The sequence below is a fragment of the Pseudonaja textilis genome, chromosome 2, assembly GCF_049901715.1.
Source record: "Pseudonaja textilis isolate UNSWEBS1 chromosome 2, rPseTex1.2, whole genome shotgun sequence".
Lineage (NCBI taxonomy): Eukaryota > Metazoa > Chordata > Lepidosauria > Squamata > Elapidae > Pseudonaja > Pseudonaja textilis.
The window spans coordinates 169654011-169678723 of record NC_141991.1 but is presented as its reverse complement, the minus strand read 5'-3'; the positions used below and the strand labels follow the sequence as shown (position 1 = coordinate 169678723).

The window sequence follows — 24713 nt, the reverse complement described above, 5'->3', positions numbered from 1 at the left end:
TAGAGTATAACACCTTGATGATCTTTAAAAGGATTTTTTTCTTTTGCTCTTGCTGTTTCTTCATTAATTTTTTCTTTTGCCATTTCTTCATATTAATTCAGGCATGACTTTTGCTCATCTCCTGTGAAAATAACAGAATTTTATTTTTAAAGATCTTGACTGCAGACAAGATAAATACTATTCTTACAGATAAATATATAGTGCATAATAATAAATTTGACTTTACATCAGTTATAACAGCTGTATTTTTCTAAAATCCGGGGAAGAAACTTTCCTATGATTTCCTCATCACACTGACTAATTACCTTGATCTTTTAAAAAAAAATCAACTGTGCCATAAGATATTAATTGATGCTTAACAGCCAAAATATCAAACAACCTTGGTTTGAATTCTCTTGAGTCTTGGTAGAGTCAACATTACATTTATTGGAATATATTTAAGTAGCTGAACTGTTAAAAATGAAGCTGAAAACATTAGAATGGAAATTTAGAACAAAAAAAGGCCCTTTTCCCCATTTCCAAATGGAGGAAAACATTGTGTTTGCTATGTATCACACAGCACACAGGGGTGTCAAACTTGCGGCTCATGGGCTAGATGCATCACGTGCTGGCCATGTCCACCCCCAGTTTAGCAAAGGAGGGAAAAGTTGCAGTATGTCATGTGATGACAATGTGACACCCCTGGCCTACTGGATCCCAAGGAGTGTGCTATTCACTTGAACAACACCTCACCTCTTCACATAGTTTGGCAGCTGATGTGTCTATTTTATATATGGATTTCCCTCTTTGGCAAGTAGAAAGATTTGGATATTTCCATTCAAGACTTTCCTAAAAGAAAATGAAGTAAACCCATAAACATCCTTCCTGCTTTTCATTGAAATCTGCCAATGCACTGCATTCACCCTGCACAATAAGTCATAAACAAGTTATGCAACTTAGGTCAGGGGGAGAGAGGCAATTGGGCTGGTATTCCAGCTTGGCTTTTTATGTCATGGAAACATCTGTAATCAAAGCCTTTGTTTATTTTATTACAAAATGTAATGTATAAAGTGTTCCCTCTTTGAAAGGAGAAACTAGATCTTGAAAGATATTCCGCTAAGTTTCAGAACTGGAGAACAGCGTAAATAAAACAGGCCTATTATTGACAGAGACAGACTCTTTTTGAAGAACAAATTTTATTGTACTGACACAACTTGGCTTTATTGGAGCTTGGCTCTATATTAGAGCATAATCTGAAGGATCGTGAAGCAACAACTTTTCTAACAATGGTGTGTGCTTTTAGTGATTATACTATAATCTATTGTAGAATAAGTGAAAATCGTCTCGAATTCCTCTTCCAGCCTGGAGATCCAGGAACAACAGAATCTCAGAGTGTCCATTTCTGAGTTTCTGCAAACTACAAATGATAAAATAGGAGAGACCAGCATTTCCCAATCATATTATCAGTTCATCTAAATATAACATTATTCAATACACAGAATACACAGGATATAACAAACTTAGTGATTCAAAGCAGCTTTGGTTGTTATCATTAAATATCCTCCATTTGTTTCCCCTCATGATTTTTTTCTTAATGAACCTGGCAACTTTCATGTAAAGAATGTATAATCTCGAGATGTCTTAAATGCTCCAAGCTGCTCAGATGTCACTTTCTGCCTTTATTTTTCAATTTCAAAGACGACGTGGTCACTGATTATTATTATTATTATTATTTTCTTTAGCTGTGCCTCCTAAATTGAAGGAGATGAAAAGTCAAGAATCTGCTGTGGGTCAGACACTAGTTTTGAGATGTGAAGCCAGTACTGAGCACCTCTCTCTCAAATTCAAATGGTTAAAGAATGGAAAAGAAATAACAAAAAGAAACAGACCAGAAAATGTCAAGATTAAGAGCCCCAAAAAACAAAAGTAAGTATATAACAGTGATCTAAAAAGCAGAGAATTGTTTATTGTGATGCAAATATCAACTGTATTAATCATCTCAGATGCCCAAAATGTGTTATTCTGTTTGGAAAGAAATAATTAATAGAAATAGATTATTATTTTATTTTAACTTCGTTATTTTATGCTGCTGTTATATCTTACTTCATAAAAAGTTAAATAGAAGTTATTTGTAATTATTAAGCTAGTTCTATAGGCCAAATTTTTTTTTTACAGCAAACGTATTTCTAACCTTTCAGTGGTAGTGGAATAATCCAAACTGTACACGAAAGTATACATTTATTAAATTGGTTTGCACCCACTGTGCTAGACACATTCACAGTCTAATGATCATTGTGAGAGACAAAAACACCCTTACTTTGCTAGGTAGGTATTGTTATGTTTCAGGAAAAAAATAGCTGCAGTTTCCTCTCATTCTCGCTTAGAAAACTCATGGACCTGTTGCATGACAATCAGAATCAATATATTTTTAATGATCCCGTTAGAATGTGAATATAAAGTGAATATAATTTTTCATTGATCTGACTAGATTGTTTTTTAATCTTTAATATTTGTGCAATCAGTATAATACCTTGATTGGTTTGGGATACATTTAAACTCCCTATTCTTAGTTTAATCTGCCTCGAAGAATAGTTATGAAGCTAAAATTTTAGGATGAATTAAAAAACATAACATGAACATTTTGATGAGTTTTAGTCCATTTCCTCTGAGGGAGCGCAATTGAACCAAATATCAAGACACAAGTATCTTTCATGCTGCTGATTTTATCATATATATTTTGTCATATATATATAAAGGAAGATGAAGCAGAGTTTTTATTAGTTCATTTCAAACAATGAGTGTCTGGAAAGCTTATTATGCTTATTCTCATAGCTGCAATTTTCAATCCCAAATAGCAGCCAAAATCAATGAAAACACTTAATTTTTTTGTTAAACTGAAGTTCTTTTTTCTCCTTGTGTGTCTTATATTAAATATTAGAATACTAAATTGCCATCATCTCTCACTGTATTAAATGCAGTGAAGGATGACTTAGGAAGTCAGCTGGGTTTAAATTGAACATGATTGATTGAAGCAGTAGAATTGTTAAGGCCGTGCAACAGGCAGAAAAAGGCTTTTTCTCCATGTTCATTTCATGCAAAGCTCAAAGAGGTTGAAGTATTGTAGGAAAATAACAGATGGATCCGGATTACCTTGGACCCAGGTTTGTGTGCAACATTATATATTTTGTATGTAATATGGTCCCTGATACATTGTGAGGCATCCTTTAACAAATGAATCTATTTGGGCGGATTTATTGAATATGCATTCATGAAAATTATTAGACGATGCTACTTTTCAGTAGTAACTAACATGGTTGTGAAGTTGAGCTTGAAAGTTTGTAGAAAATTCAAGATGGACTCTGAGAATTCAAGAGACAAGCTATGAAATTTTTCGGGTAAACAGATCTTATCTTGGATAAAATACTTGGATAAAATATTGCTTATTCTCATAGCTACAGACACTGAATGAATTTTGTTAAATTAGTAGATGTATTTTATACGGATTTATATTTTTAAAAGCATAGCCTATCAATATCATGGTCATAGTTTGAGATTAGATTTTATATCAGCTGACGATGTACAGCTAGCCCTCGATTTACAACCACAATTGAGCCAAATTTCTGTTGCTAAGTGAGATAGTTAAGTGAATTTTGCCCCATTTTATGATCTTTCTTGCCACAGTTGTTAAGTGAATTACTGCAGTTGTTAAGTTAGTAACACAGTTGTTAAGGGAATCTGGCTTCCTCATTGAATTTACTTGTCATAAAGTTATAAAAGGCAATCACATGGCTCTGGACCACTTACCATAGTTGTAACCATGAAAAACAATCAAAAATCACTTTTTGCAGTGCCAATGTAAGTTTGAAAGGTCAATAAATGAACTGTTGTATGTTGAGGACTACCTGTATATAATACAAAGAAGGATTATGATTTCTACACCTAGAGCTTCTGCTTAGATCATGTGTATTGGAAAATAGAAATTACCTCAGAACATGTGGTTGTGGTTGTAATCCTGCTTTGAATGGAGTTTTGCTCTTTCTTTCCCTTGACCTTTCCTATCCCTTTCTTGAACAATTTTCTGGATGAACTGTTTGTGGTCAGCACACAAATTCTGGTTACTGAGAGAATGTCTGGATGACAGAATTTGCTTGTGCTTCAGCCTAATCCACTTTAGCCAGAAATAGCTTTGAGTTTGGATCATACTGTTATGTAGGCCTGAGAAAAACAATTACAGAATTCCAAAATACAAATTAGTTTTATAAATACCTTAAAAGCCCAAAGTTCCCTTTGCCAGACCAGATCACCTCATGTGTGCAGCTCCAGTGTGATATATTTACAAGTTTGCAAGTGAAAGGATAAATATCTTCCTTTCTATTTGGATGTTTTGTGATACTTTTAACACAATTTTCTATTTGCAAGATACATGTAATGGTTATATTAAGTTATTCCCTGCCAGAACTGAGAGCTCCTGTTAGATCAGTACAGCTATTTTTAGGGGAAGGGGGCATGAAGTAATAGGCTAATTATTCTGCAAACATTATCATATATGTAAAGAGGATGCAAAATTTGCTGAGTTTATTTTGAGACTTTATTTTAAAATATATGATCAACAACAGCAGAAAGATCTCAATCATATCACAGTTATACTAATATTTAGATTTTGCCTTAATTACAATCTTAAAAAGAGTGAAATAGAAGCTGTTAGATTTATCAGGAAAAAATAACCGTAAGTTTTATAATGAATGCATTGAAATTCTGTTCCCATCTTTATAGCTTGAAATGAATACACTTTGAGAACCACCTGAATATAAAGGTTTTGTACATTTACATATGATTTAAATTAAGCATACTTTGGTATATCTTAGTATAATTCATATTGAATTGAGTAAAGATTATTTTTTAAAAATAAAAAGGCAGTTTTTAAAGCAATTATCAGTAATGTTAGGGGAGATGGCAATAAATACATTTATGTGGTTGGTGCACCTATCCAATCCATCTTGACTTCATCCCTTCATTTCTCCCTCCTAAGCTGGTCTTATTTTTATTTATGATCTAGCTTCTATAACTGCTATGCAAAGCTGGAAGCTTTGCTCACTATCATACTACATTTAAGATCAGTGTCAGGCAAACTTTTTGTACTGAAAGCCTATCATACATAAAATGCATGCCACTGTTAAGGATCTTCCAAATTCACAAGTTTTTGTGCCACTCATGGCCTTCCACAAAACATACATTAAACAGAATGCAACTAACCCTCCTTCTAATGCACCAAAATGCTGTCTAAGATTACCAAGAGGGAAGAGATAACACCTTCAACAAAATTACTCCATTGTAGACATCCACTAATTTTAATATTTTATTATTGAAGTATGCTCATCATACTTATATGCAGCCTAAAGACATTTTGTAAAATATAATTAAATGATAAATCTTGTCTCTGACACATGGCAATTCTTCCAAGCTGAGCTCATTATTGTTTCATGCCTAAAGACAAAATCTTTCCAGACTAAACTATGTACATTTGTAACATACTCTGTGAACTAATAGGAACATGTTGTCTTCACCGTCTTTCTCTCACACATACTATCTGATCTTAGTCTGCTGAAGTTCACCCTTCTTCCTAGGAATCCATCTCCTCACTACCTTACACTACACCTTACACCATGGCAAATTCTTGATCTTATTTTTAAAATATATAAAAATAATATACTAATAAAATCAGATGGAGCACAAAGCCTGCCCTGGCAGTGACATTAAGGAATATATCTATGTTTGCTATTAGATAAAAGCAGTTTTAGTATTTTGGTCTAATACTTAAAAATGCACTATGCTACTATTATTTCAGTGCTTTCATATTACACAATTTATTGCATATTTTCATTACTTGATCTTCATCATTATTTTGTAAAGTAAAATAAGCTGAGGTTTAGTAACTGGCCCAATTCAGGCAGCTTGTATTTGTTATAAAATCATTTATAAATCATTTATAAAATCATCTTGTCTTCATAAGTTAAGGAGAGCAGTTTAGTTTATCTTTGGGCTACTTATACATTAGAGAAAGGTATACCTAATACAATTTTAAGAAATGGATAGAAATTTATGTAGATTCGATGTGAAGTTTAATCTCTTCCTCATGCATGATTAGTGTTTGAAAATGAAACCTGGGATTTCTGGAAGACTATCCATAGGAATCATGTTTTTATTCACTGCATGGAAATTAATTTGGTGACTTTCAGGCTGAAATGTAAAACTCATGCATCAGTTATAAAGCATATTTTGTAACTGTGAATAAGAAACCCACAACTTCATGAATTTGCTGTGGATATTTATGAGATAGCTGCCAATTCATTGTGTATGACCAATGGCTTCACAATATTAGAAGGTATTTATTATTAAAATATTTTATAAAATTGGAGTTATCATGTGATTCATATAAGAATACCTATAAGAGTCCTTTTTATTGTTTTCTAGAATTGGGCCGTGACTTCTAGAATATTTTTTTTATTTTAGCATTATTTTTCCTTGGTAATTTTGTACTCTACAGCATTAAGGTAAAATATTTTGTCAGTTCACAATCCCATTCACTTCCCCCATTCTTTCTTGTTTGAGAATCCCTAGGAACTTCTCTAGATATTGGTTCATTATAGTGGGGAAGAGAGTTTTTTTTCTGTTTGGGTCTGGGCATTGGCAGGACAACTCCTTATCAGTACCTTGGAGAGCTCACTACAAGAGTTTACAGGAAACCTGTTGTTTCACAACTCACTAATGGTCATCTGAGGTTTAACAATTTGAACACTTGGCAACTGGCATTTATTTACAACAGGTCATGTGTTCACCACTTGCAATCTTCTCAGCTGAGTTCTAACAAGAAAAGTCAATGGGGAAAGCCAAGGTTCACTAAACTGCCTGATTCACTTAAAAACTGAAGTCATTCCCTTAGCAAACAAGGCAAAAACAGCTGCCTTGCTTACCAATGGAAATTCTGGTCCCAGTTGTGGTTGTAAGTTAAGGACTGTCTGTAATAGCTTTTAGGTAATGGAAATTCCAACTAGGTTTCTTTGTGAGTGCTTGATTACTTTAGCAATAACAATAGCAATAGCACTTAGACTTATATACCACTTTATAGTGCTTTGCAGCCCTCTCTAAGCAGTTTCCAGAATCAGTCTATTGCCCCCAACAATTTGGGTCCTCATTTTGAGTCAACCTTGAGCCTGGTGAGATTTGAACAGCCAAATTGCAGTCAGCCAGCAGTCAGCCGAAGTAGCCTGCAGCACTGCACTCTAACCATTGTGCCACCATTGCTCACAGTTAAAAATAAAGATTTGAAGATTTCAAAGTATGCTGCAAAGGAATGGGTTTCCCATGGCCTGTCCTGAGCAGCCTCTTCAACTGAAATCACTTCCAAAGCTGGAGAAACTTTTGTTTTAGAATCTTCATTTTCTATAGAAGGATGTATGTTTTAGTCTGGAATCTATGTTGGGTTTGCATCTGTTTTCTTGTATAATTTCTTTAAAAATTCCTCTGTACAAGATAAAACTTTTAAGAGTCAGTCTGGTGTAGTGATTAAAGCACCAGTCTAGAAAGTGGGAGACCGTAAATTCTAGCTTCTGCTTAGCTATGAAACTACCTGGTAACATTGGCCCTATCACTATCCTAGGAGGAGGCAATGCCAAACCTTTTCCAAAAGACCTTGCTAAGAAAATTGTAATAACTAATCCAGACAGTTGCCAGAAGTCAAACACTGACTCAAGGTACCTCTTCACCTCCCCCCCACCAAATGAGGGAAGGATTGAATTTTATGTCTCCCATGAATGATGTTCCAGATATGTACAAGAAGAACTTTGGGCTTTTGTAGCAGACTATTGTCTTCATATGTTTTGCCCAGAAGCTTAGATTTTTTAAAAAAGAAAAATTTATCTGTGTTACTTAGCTGATCCATGCAGATCTATAATTTAATTCTCTGACAATGAATGACTACACTTTAATGTTTACTATTAAGGTTGAAAAGGAGTGCTTAGTTTTATTTTTTAATAAAATTTGGTTTATCTCTGATATTACCTCCCAAGGAGGGGAGGAAGAGCTGAATATGATGAACAGTTGAGGCAGCTAGGTATGTCTAGCCCAAGGGTCTTCAAACTTGACATGTTTAAGACTTGTGGACTTCAACTCCCAGAATTCCTGAGCTAACATGACTGGAGGAGGAATTCTTGGAGTTGAAATCCAGAAGTCTTAAAGCTGTCCAGTTTGAAGACCCCTGGTCTAGCCCTTTTGGACCTCAGGGATCACCAAACTCATAATTTTAAATCCCATGGACCAGAGACCCTGGGAAAATCCCCCCAAAAAAGTCTGCAGGAAAATTCCCCACCCTGTTTTCCTACCTATCGATCATTCTTTATTTGGGATCACAGGATACCGTCCCCAACTCCATTTTCGGGGGGGAGAGAGAGACTTTTGGCTTCATGCAAGGAAAGCAGCAGAAGCAGCAGAAGTCTTTCTTTCTCTCCTGCAAACTCCACCAGAAATCAGCCTTTGTGAGACTTGTGCTGCCACAGCCTCTTGGAGCAGGATGCCTTGCAGGGTCCCAAAGATTCATTTCTGGCAGAGTTTGGGGGAGAGAAAGAAAAACTTCTGCTGTTTTCCCTGTGTGCAGCCAAAAGCAGAAGAAAGAAGCAGAAAGAAACAGCCCAGTGGCCAGGTGAGGTACGTGGGGTGAGTGAGGCAGGTCCTCCCCCTCTGCCCTTTCCCCTGTCCCCTCACTACCTCGTGTTGTTTGCAATGCAAGTGATGCAAGCCTTGTATTCCCGTGGGCCATGTGGGCAACACAACTTTGTGTTCCCATGCAGCTGGATTAATTGCTTTGGGGGATGCTTTGGGGGTGTCATTTCTCTGCGGACCACCAATTTTTTCTCGTGGACCATTAGTGGTCCCTGGCCCACTGGTTGGCAACCACGGGTCTATCCTAATGAAGAGAAGAATTAGAGACAATAAGTAATGGGTGAAAGCTTGCTTAAGAGAGATCCAACCTAGAAGTAAAGAGAAATTTTCTGACAGTGAGAACAGTTAATCAATGGAATAATTTGCCTCTCAGAGTTGTGGGTGTGCCAACACTGAAGGTTTTCAAAAACAGACTGGATAACCTTTTGACTGGGATATATAAGGTCCCTTCCTTGAGCAAGCGGTTGGACTACAAGACCTCCAAGGCCCCTCCCAGCCCTATGATTCTATGTTATACCAATCTTATATTAAGTTCATGTTTCTATACTATATAGCTAGGTGTTGTCTTACTAGATTAAATTTATTTCCATGCGGCCCTTTTAATCACAAGAACGGCAGCATAGATTTCAGGGCCACAGTCTCTCATATTCTGGGTTAAGAGATAAGGCACCAGCTGGAAGATAGAAGTTATTAAAGCACTACCTAAAGTAGGATCTGAGGCTAAGATGTGGGGGTGGTTTGAGACCTCTAGCCTTATATCCTATGTTCTCATTCATCCTCTATTTACAGGGATATACAATGTTTGCAAGTTACTAGAAAGATCAGACAGTACTGAGCAATGATAATAAAAGTGCTGTAATCTGTAACTCATCATGGTAGTATCTACTTCAACATGAAATCCTAACATTAAAACCCCAAATTAAGCCTCATGCAATTCTGCTGCTTTTAAGGAAGAAGTTGAAGAGTTAAATTATTGTACTTAAAACTGTCATACAGAATTTGGCAGTAGTTAGAAATCTTAACTGATCCAAACGAAGTTAAGCAGCGTTGGCCATCATTAGTAGCTGGATGAGATACTGCCAAATCCTCTCAGGGTTACAGTCTAAGCTGGGAGATTAAAACAACAACAACAGAAGAAGGAATTGCAATCCATATCTGTACTATTGCCAAGATAAATATGTAAATGCATCCATAAAGGCATAGGAGGGTGTGAGCTTCAAACCGAGTTTATCTCTTACTGTTAAGATTGTTTTATTTTTTTAAAAAATAGAACCTAGATGTTTGGGTATTTTTATTATTTGAAGCCATTTTTCTTTACCCAGCCAAGAAGGCTCTTGGAGTTACTTATAAAGTTTAATAATGGGAAGTTTTGTGCTCATATAGTCACATTAAAAGAAGATAAGCAAAAAGAACACAATTGAATCAGAGGAGGAAAAACCAAATCGCTTTCTAGTTCTAACTTCTAATGAAAGGTTTAAACAAGCAATTGAAAGTTAATTTCAAGTTAAAGACAATAGGTTATCCTTTTGTTGTACAGGTAAACCTCACTTTTTAACATGATGACCAACAAATGAGCCTGGAATGTTGGGTATAAGACATTGTGGTCCTTAAGCCTGACCGGACTCGATTTTACAACTGTAAATTTTTACGGCTTGATTTTTAACACAGTCGTAAAGTGAATCACTGTGGTCATGAAGTGAATTATTTGGTTGTTAAGCAAACCACATGGATGTTAAGGAAACCCTTTCTCCTGATTGGATGCTTTTTGCTGGAAACTGGCTAAAAATGGCACAAATGACATTGTGATGTTATTGTGGGACATTGCAACCAGTTGTAAATGTGAGTTGAAATGTGCCAAGCACTGAACTGTGATCATATAACTCCAGATGTGTCTGTGTGGCAGTTATAACTTTGAGGATGGATTGTAAGAAACCTGGTGGGGGTGGTGTTTCTGTCATATGGTCATTAAGTAAGGAGTACCTATACTACCAAATCTATAATAGGAAAATGTGTATTACGTATTACAGGTAGTCCTTGACTTTTTACCACAATTGAGCCCAAAATTTATGTCGCTAAGTGAGAAATCTGTTGAGTGAGTTTTGCCCCATTTTATGACCTTTCTAGCCACAGTTGTTAAGTGAATCACTGCATTTGTTAAATGAGTAACATGGTTGTTAAATGAATCTGGCTTCCCCATTGATTTTGCTTGTCAGAAGGTCACAAAAGTTGATCACGTGACCCTGAAGCACTGCAACCATCATAAATATGAGTCAATTGCCAAGCGATCTGCATGTAAATCACATGATCGTGGGGATGCTGCAGCAGTCAAATGTTTGAAAAATGGTCATAAGTAACATTTTTCAGTGCTGTTGTAATTTTGAACATCACAAAGTGAATGGTTGTAACTCAGGGACCACCTGTAATTTACAATATGTCATTTGTCTTACGAACGTGGTTCCTCTCTGCACCTCCAGTAAAGGAGGAACAAATCTAAAAGGTATTTTTCAATGATGCATAAAATGATTTCATATGTATTCAACTTTCTTTCCTTAGAACATTCTCAGAACTCCGCATTACTAAAGCTTCGTTGGATGATGCTGGGGAATATACATGTAAAGCAAGCAACAGATTTGGTGATGACAGCACTAAAGCTGAAGTAACTATTGCAGACACCAGTGGTAAGATGTGGTTCATTCTTACCTAGAATTGTTGCAAATAGAATGACTTGTTATAAAAATTAATATTTTTAAAAATCCTTTAATATATCTACTTAAGGATATAAAACTCAGACTAAACCGAAGTGAAAATATTTTGCTTTATCATTTAATGGATAATATAAAGGCCAAATGTAGGTAGAATTTCTAAATGGTAGGACACAATATTAGAAAGAAAACTTAATAATATTTACGCTGAGAAGTTCTTTCAAGTTATTTGAATATATTCTGACACATTTTCAAGTGTAGCTATGAAAACAATACATTTCTATAGGAAGTGATCATATTTATTTTATTACTCAGATAAGTAAATAAAACTCTTTATCTGTTTTGGCTTAAGTGCAAGCATAGTATAAGAGACCTTAAAATGTGTATCTTCTACTACAGCCACACGTGCCTCATTGTTTCTCTAGTCAGCAAAACAGGGAAGAGATTCGCCTTTTGTGCACATGGGAACTGCTCCAGTTTACTATCTTCATTAGAGAAATTACAGCAATAGATTTATATGCAATACATATGGAGTTGTTAAATGCATTTATTCCTCTCGAGTCCTGTAATTTAGATTTGTAATTTTAAGGTGCAGAAAACAGAAAAGTAAAAAATAGTTTGTGGTCAATGAAAAAAGATACCAATATGTTTTAACTGGTATGTTCAGCTGCGTTTTTCACAGCAAATACGCAAATTGCTGTTTACTCCATCAGCATGTATATAATCTTTGTAACAGAAAGTCCTGGTTATGAGCCACCAGATGATTATATAGTTTGCCATTTTGTTTCCTAAGGTAGCAAAACTCAGATACTTTTCTATTTGCCATTAGATAAAAAACAAAACAAAATGGAAATGTATTGTGTTGGTCTACTTTAAATTCTTAATCTATTGAATGTTCCAGATTTTCAAACATTATGCTAAAAAGTGAAATGCAACATTTATTTGCAGGTTATATATTTATAGAGGCATATATTTAATTGGACATTGTAATGTTGGTATTAGAATCTTTTACTTTGATAATGTTACTTGTTCTGCATTCTCTCGACAGTTTATGGTGCAAGCTTTATGTTAAAACAATATTATTAATATTTAAAAATTAAGGGATTCTAGAGGACTATGTGAATCTTTACAAAGTGATTTGAGGCCAAAATGCCCATAAATAGTAATGGGAGAAACATCCCACAACTAAAATGCCACTATAATTTAAGCTTTGTCTTAGGAATTATTTATATTTGGACAATATATACAGAGAAGGATCATTTAAGTTTCAAATGTCAAAACTGCACTTTGCATGAAATAAGAGATATTCTAGAAACCAATTAAGACAGCAAAGCATTGGTATATTATATCCAGATCATCTATTCTCAATTCTAGCAAGTCATTTTTAAATTATGTAGAACTTTGGAGGCCATTTCCATGTGTGACACATTCCACAAAAATTCAGCCTGGGATTTTCAGAACACAAATAAACTGAGGATAAATTTTTTTCTGTATTATCCTGAATTGACAAAAACTGTTCCAAGCCACTTGACACTCTGCGACAAGAATTGCAGTCGATGAGCCCCTCTCTGTGTTCCTTTACAAAAAATACAAACTCAGCTAATAAATAAGAACTGCGTTGGCACAATTGTTAGAATGCAGTATTGCAGTCTGACTCTGCCTACCCTGGAGTTCGAGTTTCAAAATATTTCCCTAAAGAAAAAAGAATTATTAGCTTTAGGAAATCATTATCATTTTCATCATTGTAGCCATTGTCTATCCACTGCAGGATGAAGGCCTCTTCTGCATGTTTCCAACCATTATGGTCCTAAGCATTCTTTTGCCAACTGGGCGCATAATACTTGCTGATGTTGTTGATCCATCTTGTTTTCAATCTCTTTTGTGGATGCTTTTTATCAAGTGGGATCCTTGGGCAACTTGCCATCAGTGCTTCTTGCTAGGTGACCAGCCCATTTCCATTTCAATTCTTTTATTCTCTTGATAATATCATATACTTTTGTTCATTCTCTAATCCATGTGTAGGTCTTTCTATCTTGTCTTGTGATGCTGAACTTGTATCTATTATGTATATATATATTAGGAAATACATTTTAGAATAATAATTAGGGTAGCCTTATTCAAAACTAAGTATTAAGATGTATGAAAAATTGACAGTTATGTAAAGAACAAAATTACATGAAAAAAACATTACCAGTAAATTCTACTGTTACAATAGTGTTATATTGAAATACTAATTTATGAATATTGAAGTAATGGATTAAACAGGTATTTCTTTTCCCTGTAACTGACCTAGTTCCCATACATAAATGAATTGGTTGCCATAAATCTGCATAGTTTCACACTTGAAATGGCTTTAGCAGTTTGAAGTGATATCCCAGACTCAGGACTCAGCCAGACTACAAGGATAAAGTAATGACTCAGATAAATGGACACATGTTTGTGCACCTAAGGATATTCCTGTTCTCTCTTCCAACTAAAAGAATGGAGAAAAGATCACAAAAAGTATGAGAATTCTTACTGCAAGCCCTAAGTACATGATATAAAATTCCAACCGATTGATTAGTGATGCTCTGCAATCTCAGTGGAGCATTTGCAGTATTTAATGGCTCTGCTCCAAGTGAAGATGACAGCAGAAGCTGGTGATTTGTTTTGTAGTATGCTAAGTTTCCACTTAATTTCTTTTATAATTAAAAAAATATTTAGAAAATATTGAGTGGAAGAAGCACCCCAATGTGCACCATTGAAAATGTTAACCTACAAAAGAGGGTACCATATTGTCTGCCCTGATATAAAGGCATATCTATTGCATTATTGTTTGCCATAGCAATGTGTATTTTTAATTTTTTAAAATTTTATTTAGAATTTGTTTTATTTATTTATTTGATTTGTCAATTGTTTACAAGATAATAGGTATAAGTATATACATAGTTATGAATACATGAAATGAGTACATATAAGAAAAATAAAAGAAACAATAGGACAGGGACAGTACGCACATTGGTGTGCTTATGCATGTCCCCTACAGACCTCTTAGGAAAGGGGTGAGGTCAATAGTAGACAGTCTAAGGTTAAAGTTTTGGGGGTTTGAGGAAGAAACTACAGAGTCAGGTAGAGTATTCCAGACATTGACCACTCTGTTGCTGAAGTCATATTTCCTGCAATCAAGTTTGGTGCGGTTAACCTTGAGTTTGTATCTATTGTGTGCTCTTGTGTTGTTATGGTTGAAGCTGAAGTATTCATTGACAGGTAGGACATTGCAATGTATGATTTATATACCATACTTAGATCAGACCATACTTAGAAGACGGCGTAATTCAAGGTTTTCTAGGTCTAGAATTTCAAGTCTGGTGGCATAAGGTATTCTACAATGAGTAGAGGAGTGGAGAACTCTTCTTGTGAAATATTTCTGGACTTTCTCAATTGTGTTAATATCAGATACGTAATGTGGGTTCCAGACTGATGAGCTGTATTCGAGTATTGGTCTAGCAAATGTTTTGTATGCTCTAGTTAGTAGTGTGATATTACCAGAAAAAAAGCTACGTAGGATTAGGTTAACGACTCTTAATGCCTTTTTGGCTATGTAGTTATAGTGGGCTCAAGCACTTAGATCATTAGAGATGAGTATTCCAAGGTCCTTTACAGAGCTTGGATCATCAACAAGATCTTGACTATTCAGCTTGTATTTTATTTTTTTTTATTTTTTTGCCAGTATGTAAGTCAGAGCATTTATTTGTTGAGATTTGAAGTTGCCATTTGTTTGACCATTCTGATACATAGTCAAGATCTTTTTGAAGAGTAGCAGTATTGTCTGTGGTATTGAACAGCTTTACATCATCAGCGAAAAGAATGCAGTTGCTCTTAATATGATCACAGAGGTCATTTATGTAGAGTATGAAGAGAGTTGGTCCTAGAACACTGCCTTGGGGGACACCACTATTGACAGGTACAGAATTTGATAAGACACTCCCAATTTTGACCATTTGTTGTCTGTTTGACAGGAATGCTTCTATCCAGTTATGCAGTTGTCCAGAGATACCATAAGATTTTAGTTTTAGGAGTAGTTTGTCATGTACCACTGAATCAAAGGCTTTACAGAAGTCTATGTAGATTGCATCTATTGCTTTGCCCTGATCGAGTTGTGTAGTCCATATGTTTTTGCAGTGTAAGAGTTGCAGATTGCAGGATAGTTTTTTCCTGAAACCAAATTGTTTATTGGAGAGTAGCTTGTTTTTCTCTAGGTGGAGGATAATGGATTGTTCTTAATACTGTTCTGTTTTGCACCATTAGCATGGATAGCTTCTGCTAGTTGTATCCTTCAACATCTTATCAGGCATTTTAAAGATTTTATACAATGGTTTTAAAATAATTCTAAATATATGAGCAAAGAAATAATTGGCATTATATTCACAACATTTTAAAGATCAGCATGTGTATGAAGAAAATAGCAAAAAAAAAAAAAAAATCAAATGAGATTATTTTGTTGCAATCCCCAGTTATTCATCAGTTATCTACCTTAAATGTAACTGCTCACCTCAAGTGAAAACTCTCAAAATAGCTATCATGAACCAAATATTTATCTTGGATTCTTTTGTAAGTGGCCAAGTGAGGCAGCTTTCAAAGCAACTATGCAAGACCCTCCCCTTTCACAGAACAGTTCATCCCATATATCTAACTCTCTTCCATCTTGGCTCTTTAAGAAAGATTGGAGGATGTAGACATTTATGATGTTATATAGTGCATTTACTAGATTGATGCTATGTTTTAGCATTTTGTAAGCTGCTCAGAGCCTATGTGGGTTTTTTTTTTTCCGGGTGGGACCAGTCTATTAGGACAACCTGGTCTACCCCAGTTATAGAATGGAGCATACTGCTTCTGCTTTCCCCTTTCAGCTCATAAGTTCAACTCAGAGCCTATGGGAACTGAGCAACATCAAACACTAAATAGCATGGCTGATGTTACTAAGTTTGATAATGGAACCTCAGCCAGAAAACCACCAAGCTCAGAGAGCACCAAGGACTCATCATTTCAACCCCGAGTTACAAACATTCTCTTCCATCAAAAGACTAAATAACATTTTGCCTTCATTATAACTGGCATGGTTTTAGAAATCGAATAGCTTTCTCATATTCAGATGGTAAGAAAAGAGTCATTGTTTCCAACATAGTAACAGTAAAACTCTCCCAATTATTCCATACATATACGAATAAAATAAAAGCATTAGGCTGACCAAGAACCACCAGCATGGCCTTCTGGCATCAGCCTTCAAAGAAATACCAAAACTACCATAAAAAGGCCTCCATCCGAAGAAGGAAATGGAAAACTATAAACCCAGAGGTGGGCAAATCTCTGTTAAGGGTTTTAGCAGAAGAATAAGGACAAAATTATCTTGTCAAATTCTGACTGTCCAACCCTGATGTCACAGCAAAATAGATCTGGATAATCCACTTAATATAGAAACACACAGTCGGTAAACAGTCACTTAATTTTAGCCAACAGCATGCTGCAGCTGCCAAAAAAGCCAATGCAGTCCTACACTGAATTAATAAAAGGATTAACAAGTAATCAGTGGAACGGCTTGCCTCCAGAGATTGTGGATGCTCCAACACTGGAGATTTTTAAGAAGAGATTGGACAATCACTTGTCTGAAGTGGTATAAAGTTTCCTGCTTGAGCAAAGGGTTTGGCTAGAAGACCTCCTAGGTCCCTTCCAACTCTTGTTATTCTGTACATTTTCCAATACAGGGTTCAGGGTTCATATTTCAGGTATATGTGAACCAGTTTGGTCTAGTGGTTAAGGCACCAGGCGAGAAAGCAGGAGACTGTGAGTTCAAGTTTCACCTTAGCCATGAAAGTCAGCTACAGTAGAAGCACTTGGGCCAGTCACCCTCTCACTGACACAGGGTAGTTGTTAAGGAAAAATAGGAGGAGGAAGGTGCATTGGATATTTTCCTGAGTTATTAATTAAAAATAATAAAAGTGAAATAAAAAAATAAATTTTAGGCAGTGTTGAGATAATTTCCCATTAGGAGAATGAGCGCATACAGGGAGACGTAGTGAAAGTAATGTTGAATAACACACAAACAGCACACAGATACACTGTACAGTAAATATAGGTTTTTACTTCCAATAAACGTCCAAGCACAGTCCAAGATAAGCAGTCCAAGTCATTCACAGGAAAGGCAGTCAGTGTTCAGTTCAGGGATAATACAAATATCAAAGTCCAGTATCAAAAAACAGTTTAGTAACAGACTTACATCAACGATCAGTAACAGTAATTAGGAGGAACGGCAAAACTCTCCAACAGAAGGAACAGATACTCACTGAGACTAAATTCTGAGGTACTCCTAACAACCCAGCTTTCTGTCTCCATCTTATGGCCATTTGAGAAACCACACCCAAATACAGTTTTTGCATTTTCTTAAAGATACAGTATTAAAGTGTCTATCCTGGTTTATATATTTCCAACCCAAATAGCTATTAGGTGACTTACATTCCTAACAGGCGTGGAAAAAATGCTTGCTTATTTTCAACAGAACAGAATCAGCTTGCATGAAGCATTATAATGATTGACTTTAGTAAGACCTTTGACGAAGTCTCCTATAGTATCTTTATTAACAAAATGGTCAAACACAGGCCTGATAAGTCTACTATTAGATGCAGCCTATAATTGGTTCAGGGATTGTACTCAGATGACAGTTATTAATGGTATTAAATTTACCTTGAGAGATATTTTGAGTGGAATATCACAGGGCTGGGTATTGACCTGACCACTGTTCAACATTGTTATAAATAATATGGGCAAGGCTAGTGAGGAAACACCAAATTTGCAGACAATGCAAAACTATGAGGGATAGCTAATATATGAAAAGAGAGAGGGGGGAAATAAAAAGGAGTTTAGAACAATGGATAGAAACAGAAAGAAATGTAAAGTCATGCATTTAGACAAGAAAACTAAAAAGCATGTAATAAAATGGAGAAAAATTGGCTAAAGGGCAGCACATCTGAGAAGGACTTGGGTGTACTTAATGGATCACAAGGTCAAAGGTCCCAACAATGTTATTGGCAATGCAAAGAATGCTAATAACATATTGAGGAACATTGACAGGAGTATAGAGCTCACATTGTGGAACATTTATATCCTGGTACGTTTGGAGTATTGTATTGAGTTCTACACACCTCCGTTTAAAAAGGATATTGATTCAGTTGAATACTTAATTTCATTTTTTCTAGAGGGTAAGACTAATAGGATGCAATTTCAAGGATATAGATACAGATTAGACCTTAGAAAGTTCTTGATAGTGAGAGGTGTCAATTAAATGAAACAATTATCAGATGGACTAGTTTCTTGTCCTTCAAGTAAAGATTTTCAAACAGAGATTGGACCTATCAGGGATGGTGTAGAGAATTCTGCAATGTGCAGAGGTTGCACTTGATTTCTTAGACGCCTTCCAACTCTATGATTCTGTGATTATATGCCTTTAAGTTGCTATGGCTTTAGCTGAAAACAATAGCATACTCATGCAAGATTAGGTTTTGAATGGGACTTCTCCTTCTCACCCAGTAACCTGGAATTCAGTAGCATTAACTTCATTCCAGAATAATTGTTATAACAATTAAGGAAGCAATTCAAACCCCATTGTGTGTGCTTCCTTTGTAACAACTTTCTCATGCGATGTTGCTCTCTCATGCCCCTTATTTCTTTGTCCCCCTTCAAAATATTTCTACCAACAGACTAGTCATCAAGCCCTACCTTAATAAAATGCATGATACAATCAATTTCATTTTCCTACACAAGTGGCAAGGCATTTCACTCTTGTTCACCATCATAGTGGATCCATCAAATGTGATTGCCTTGTTGTTCTTCTGTGATAGCAATTCCGACACTTATGTTTTGTTAATTTCACTTTTAAAAGGCTGAATACAGATTCATGAACAATTTTCATTAGTCATGTTTTCTTCTCTCATTAATGGTTATATTTTTGACTAAAGGTCTAGTTTTGCTACCTCAGTCAATCTCAAATCATGAAATATTTTAAAAACTAATTACTAAAACGAATCAAATGCCACGTGTATGTATTTTAAGGCTGTCTTTAAATTATTCAAGCATTATTTCCATGTTGCTTTACTCTGAAAATGAAGTTCTCCTTGGGGAAAGTGTAATTGAGGTCAGAAAAGATGTGTGTATCCAGGAGAATGATATAAATAGCAAACAGGAGGAATTGGTTACAAATACTGTATGCAAATTGCTTTTTGGAAACTACTTTTGCCTTCCCCTTCTTGTGTGAGCTTTGTGGAATTTTAAGTGTCTTATGCCCTAATGAAAGGTAACTTACAATATTTCATAAAAGTGAAAACCAACATTTTCAGGTAGGTATGCCAAACATAACATAGAATATTTTATTTAGACTTTTTTAAAAAAATAGGGTTGTTTTTTTTTAAGAAATCCTGCCATACTGTATTTCCTTTTGCTTCTGCCTTTTTCTCTCCAGGTCTATTATTGTACTCAGTGTCATACACATATATACATAGCTGGATGCACACCTGTTTATATTTTATTGGAGATAAATATGACCTTTCCCCAGATATTTCTTTATTTTCAATGAACTTCTGTTACATCTAGTTGAATGCTTCTTACTTTCTTCCAATATTAAGACTTCATAAGTGTGATCATGAATTTGTGTCAATGGACATACACTTAGAAAGTGCATTGTTAGTTTTTCCTAAACTGCTTGGGAGAAAAATACACTGACAGGAAGGCAATAGAAATAATGTCATGATTTCTATCACACCTGATGCCACATATAAACTTTATTTCAATGCCTAAGAAGAACCCTCAGAAACCCATTATGTATAACAGATGCCTGAATTGTTGTTATCTCACTTGTGTAAATTATATTGCAATTTTTCAAGTTGTTTTTGTCACATATTTTTGTTTTTAAATGGTTTGACAGCTTGTTTAGCTTTTACTGTTAAAAAATTAAAACTGCTAATTGTCATTTGAAAATAATAAATGCATTAGAATTCATAAACAGCAAATAACAAGAACCATCCACTACTTGAGTATTTGAACAGACGGGAGCTGTTATGTTTTCAGGAGCCAAACTTATGAGTTTCCAGTATGAACAAAGAACTATTTTTTTCTTTTTTTATCCCTCTTGATTAACTACATCTATGGTCTCCATGGATTGTGCTTAACTTTCAGGCAATGGTTAACTCTTTCAGAATATGTTTATGTTTTCATTTTGATTTTTTTCTGGTCAAAAAATATATGTATATTCCTACTACTTACCATTTGATTTGGAGAAGAAGAAGAAATATGGAGGAATATTTCTTATTTTTGTAGAGGTGTATACATTTTCATTGAAATATTGAAACATTGGGTTTTTTTTTTAGAAATATTCATTACTCTTAATAAAGAGATTAAATAAGACAGTGTGACTCCATATTTTCTAAAGTTTGGCAAATGTTTAGATGGCAACTGCAGTTCCTTCCAGAAATGATACTACCATCTGCCATTTGCTTTTTGGCAAAGCAATAAAACAAGCAGCACACTCTAAGTAATTTCTTCCTGTTTTCTGTTTATCTCATTCCCATTTTCCTGTATGATGATGCCAAAAGCCTCCCCCCCCTCCCAGCTATAAACAAGTACAGTGTGATAATCTTCCTATCTCAGAACTTGGAACACTAGTGATATTAATACAATATTCTAGGTGTGACCTGGGTTTTTTTGGGGGGGTGGGGGTGGGAGGATCACAAATTCCCGAACGAAGAATGTTGAATATCACAGAAGCTTACCCGTTTTGTGATGTTTTGGCTATTCCTAATAAAAGTGCAAGTCAGCTACACCTGGGAGTTCATTAAAATTTAAAATAATCTTATAAGAAACACATATTCGATTAATTAAAGTATCTGCATGGATATTCATATTAGCTCATAACAAATGTTTGAATGATCTCTTCATTTTAAGTGATGGATCATAAATTATATGTAAGGGATTATTAGTTCTCATCTCTCATACTTTCCCATCCACAGTTGATGTCTTTTTCAAAGTATCCCGGAGGAGTTTTTTACAAAAATTGGGGGAGGCGTTCTTACTGTGCTGCCAGATCAAACAAAACAAAACCCTCAGTTATGCTATGTTGCTTTTCTTATAATGCTTATGAATCCTATTTTTGAAAAACTTTCCATTCTTACAATGTATCATATATTGGAAAGGCTGAATAATCTTGAGATATAGATAGGGGACTTTTTTCTTGCATATAATGTTTACGTTGTATACTTTCACGTGTATGAAAGTGTATTAATTGAGAAAAAATCTCTATTAAATATCTAAAGACCTTATGCAGATTTATTTGTATGAATAATATTTAATTTTCATTTATTAACAAATTTTGGTGCTTATTTATACATTGATGCAATTAAGTATTTCAAATATTTTAAATAAATATTTAGAACTGTATGATATTTGAAGGCTATATATGTGTGTGTACACACACACAAACAATTTCACTCCATATTTCTGAGACGGTATAAACTTACCTTTAACAAGTAGACCAAATAAAATTCTCAAACAATCCTAGTCTGGTTTTAAGCTAAAGATCTATGAGAAAGAAAACAAGGTCTGTAGAAGTGTTTGCTTTTGAAAACTTAATTGCTTATCTTCCTCTGAAAGGAAGACTTTACTTTCCTAACAGTTTGGATTGAATGATAATAAAATATCAGGGTTTTTTGTTGTGTTGTTTATGAGTTTTTAAAAAATAATGAAATTTCTGCTTCATTTAATATTTAATAACAAGATTGCTTCTTTAAGAAGCAAAGCACATAGTGCTTCAATTTAATTATGAGATTGTAACTCTACTGAAAGATTTTCCTTAAATTATGATTAAAAAGGATAACCTTTTAAGCTGCTAAGAGTAAAGATATTCTGCTAAGAAGAAATGTAAGGTTGCAATAATGAGAATTTTTCCTTTAAAATTCTTGAAAGATGGTTCCTAAATTGTGTTCTTGAAATCGGCATAGCAATATTCTATACTAGTGACAATTTCATGTCACCTTTAAAGGATGTTCCTCGTGTAGAATACATTGCAATAATGGGCATGGGAATGAGTTAATGTCTCAGGTTAGCTGGTGGTTTAGCCCAAACTGATTAAAAGCATTCCAGGCCATTAAGGCTATTTGAGCACCCATTGAAGATGTACCATGAGTAGTCTCAAGCTATTATCTACTCCCAAACTAATACCTACTCCAACGCAACACCATCCTCAGAGCTCCATTTTGTTGGGATTCTGATTGAACTCCTGCAGACTCTGGTTGAATATAGTAGGCGGGATTCCCAGGAGGGACAGAATGCATTCCAGAGGAAAAAAAGACAGTCAGTTCACATATCTTGGGTGAGAGAAAGAGGATGAAGTGATAATAGATTTTTTGACTATATAGTAGATGTATATAGTATACATAGCATGCTTCAGCTTGGCAAGATTCTGCCTATAGGTATGGAAAGGATTTTTAAAAATCAACATGGAAAAATCATTATCTTGCAAGAATTTCTTGACTTTTGCGCTTGATGGATCCAGAATTTATATATGCCCATCTAAATCTGAGGAAGAGTAATAAAGAATGGTTAAAAACTACTTGATAGCTTCACCAATGGCTTCATACCAACATTAAATAGGAGAAGGCCAATCTGACAATATTCTGTAGCTTAATAATTATGGAACCAACAGAACTTTCCTATTATCAGTTTCTACAACTAATCAAACTGTCCTTTCATTCTTATTTCATTTGAATGCTATATTCTTGTTTCACATTGATGTGTGACACTATAATATCCCTAGAGATATGTCAGTTATACATCAAGACACCCAGGTATCTTACACATGGATAATTCTTAAGTCAACTGAAGCTTTATGTGTGTTCCATATGACTCAGAAGTAGGCAAGAAGTCTCTGAAATCAGATATTAAAGTTACTTTTCACTAGAAAATATTATTTAAATCTGCTGTCATCACCTAAATTATTTTTTCAGTTCTGTAATGCATGGTATGTAAAAGATGATAGATAGATAGATAGATAGATAGATAGATAGATAGATAGATAGACAGACAGACAGACTGACTTTGCTCCACATACCAAATCAGAGACTCATAGAAACCTAGATCTTAGCCTATGTCACCCAAGAGAACTACTTAACTCTTATATCATCTTTTATTATATATAATCTTTTATCATATTATACTTCTAATAATATCATCTTTCAAAATGTTACTATTTCCAAATAATAAAAAATACCAATAATTGAGAATAGCATTGCAATATCCGAGATCACTAGTAATAAATTTTAATTATATTAAAACTTATAACCTTTTTTTTTGCAATATCCGAGATCACTAGTAATAAAATTTAATTATATTAAAACTTATAACCTATTTTTTTCTTGTTTTTCCTGTAATTTCATCAGACCACTATCTTGTACACATGGCAGTTCACTGACACGTGTAGCTGCTTCTGATTCCTGCTTTTGTTTTTTGCAGAACCCACGGGCATGATACCAGTTTTGACAAAAGGAGTAAATGCATCCTCACGTAAGTCAAGTTGAACAACTTGCCTCCCTAATGCTAATTCTATAGATTCAGGTTTTTCCCCTAGCTTTACTCTGCACCGTTATACTTTGGATAGAGTTTAGATCTATCATAGGGGGAAAAAATAAAACTGTATCCTGGATCTATATTTATGAGTTGAATTCTCAACTGGAATTTAGTGCCTTTCTCACCTCTAAAAACGCACTTAAATTATAAATTGTAGTAGCCTATTACAAGTTGCAACTTGCTAGGTATTCATCCTTTCTTTGTCTTCCTTGACAAGATACTTTCTTTTTTTGGCATGAGATATTAATGCCTCTCATTTCCTCTCGTGTTGCATGCATCCTCTTAACAAAATAGCACTATTTAAAAAGAGCTGCTGCTAGATTTAGATCTTTTCCTTATCTAGCTTGTATTGCCTCTGTTCCACATCTTGGATTGTATTTGCCTTTTTAAGCTTCCTTTTCACAGAAATTAGTTTTTGAGAGAGGACCAACATTATTTACAGTGGAGCTACCTACATATGGAGTTTTTAAAACCTACTCTTTACAATGTCTGAAAGACAGTTTTCACTCCGGCAGCTGTCTTATATGCTCATATTGCATGCTGCTGCTTGTTCTATTCATCTGTCACTTTTGTGACACAGCAGAATAATGAATGCTGCATCTCTTTAGCTTTTCTGAGATTCTGTTGTTTAACACTGCTACTTCTGGAGTGGTAGCATTCCGAAACTAGAGCGGA

At 34.9% G+C, this 24713-nt stretch overlaps 1 protein-coding gene across 11 annotated transcripts in view; it reads left to right on the top strand.

The window, feature by feature from the left end:
- LOC113444064 (pro-neuregulin-1, membrane-bound isoform) overlaps window positions 1-24713 on the top strand; it is a 160805-nt gene that overhangs the window by 35157 nt on the left and 100935 nt on the right. For 5 of the 11 annotated variants that reach the window (XM_026712616.2, XM_026712620.2, XM_026712619.2 and 2 more), the window contains exons 2-4: window positions 1722-1905; window positions 11248-11372; window positions 23925-23975. In XM_026712616.2, coding sequence (XP_026568401.1) covers window positions 1722-1905; window positions 11248-11372; window positions 23925-23975 — 360 coding nt within the window. Of the gene's footprint in view, window positions 1-1721; window positions 1906-11247; window positions 11373-23923; window positions 23976-24713 lie in introns of those variants that run through there. The other 6 variants (XM_087926427.1, XM_087926425.1, XM_087926424.1 and 3 more) reach the window with 4 other exon arrangements.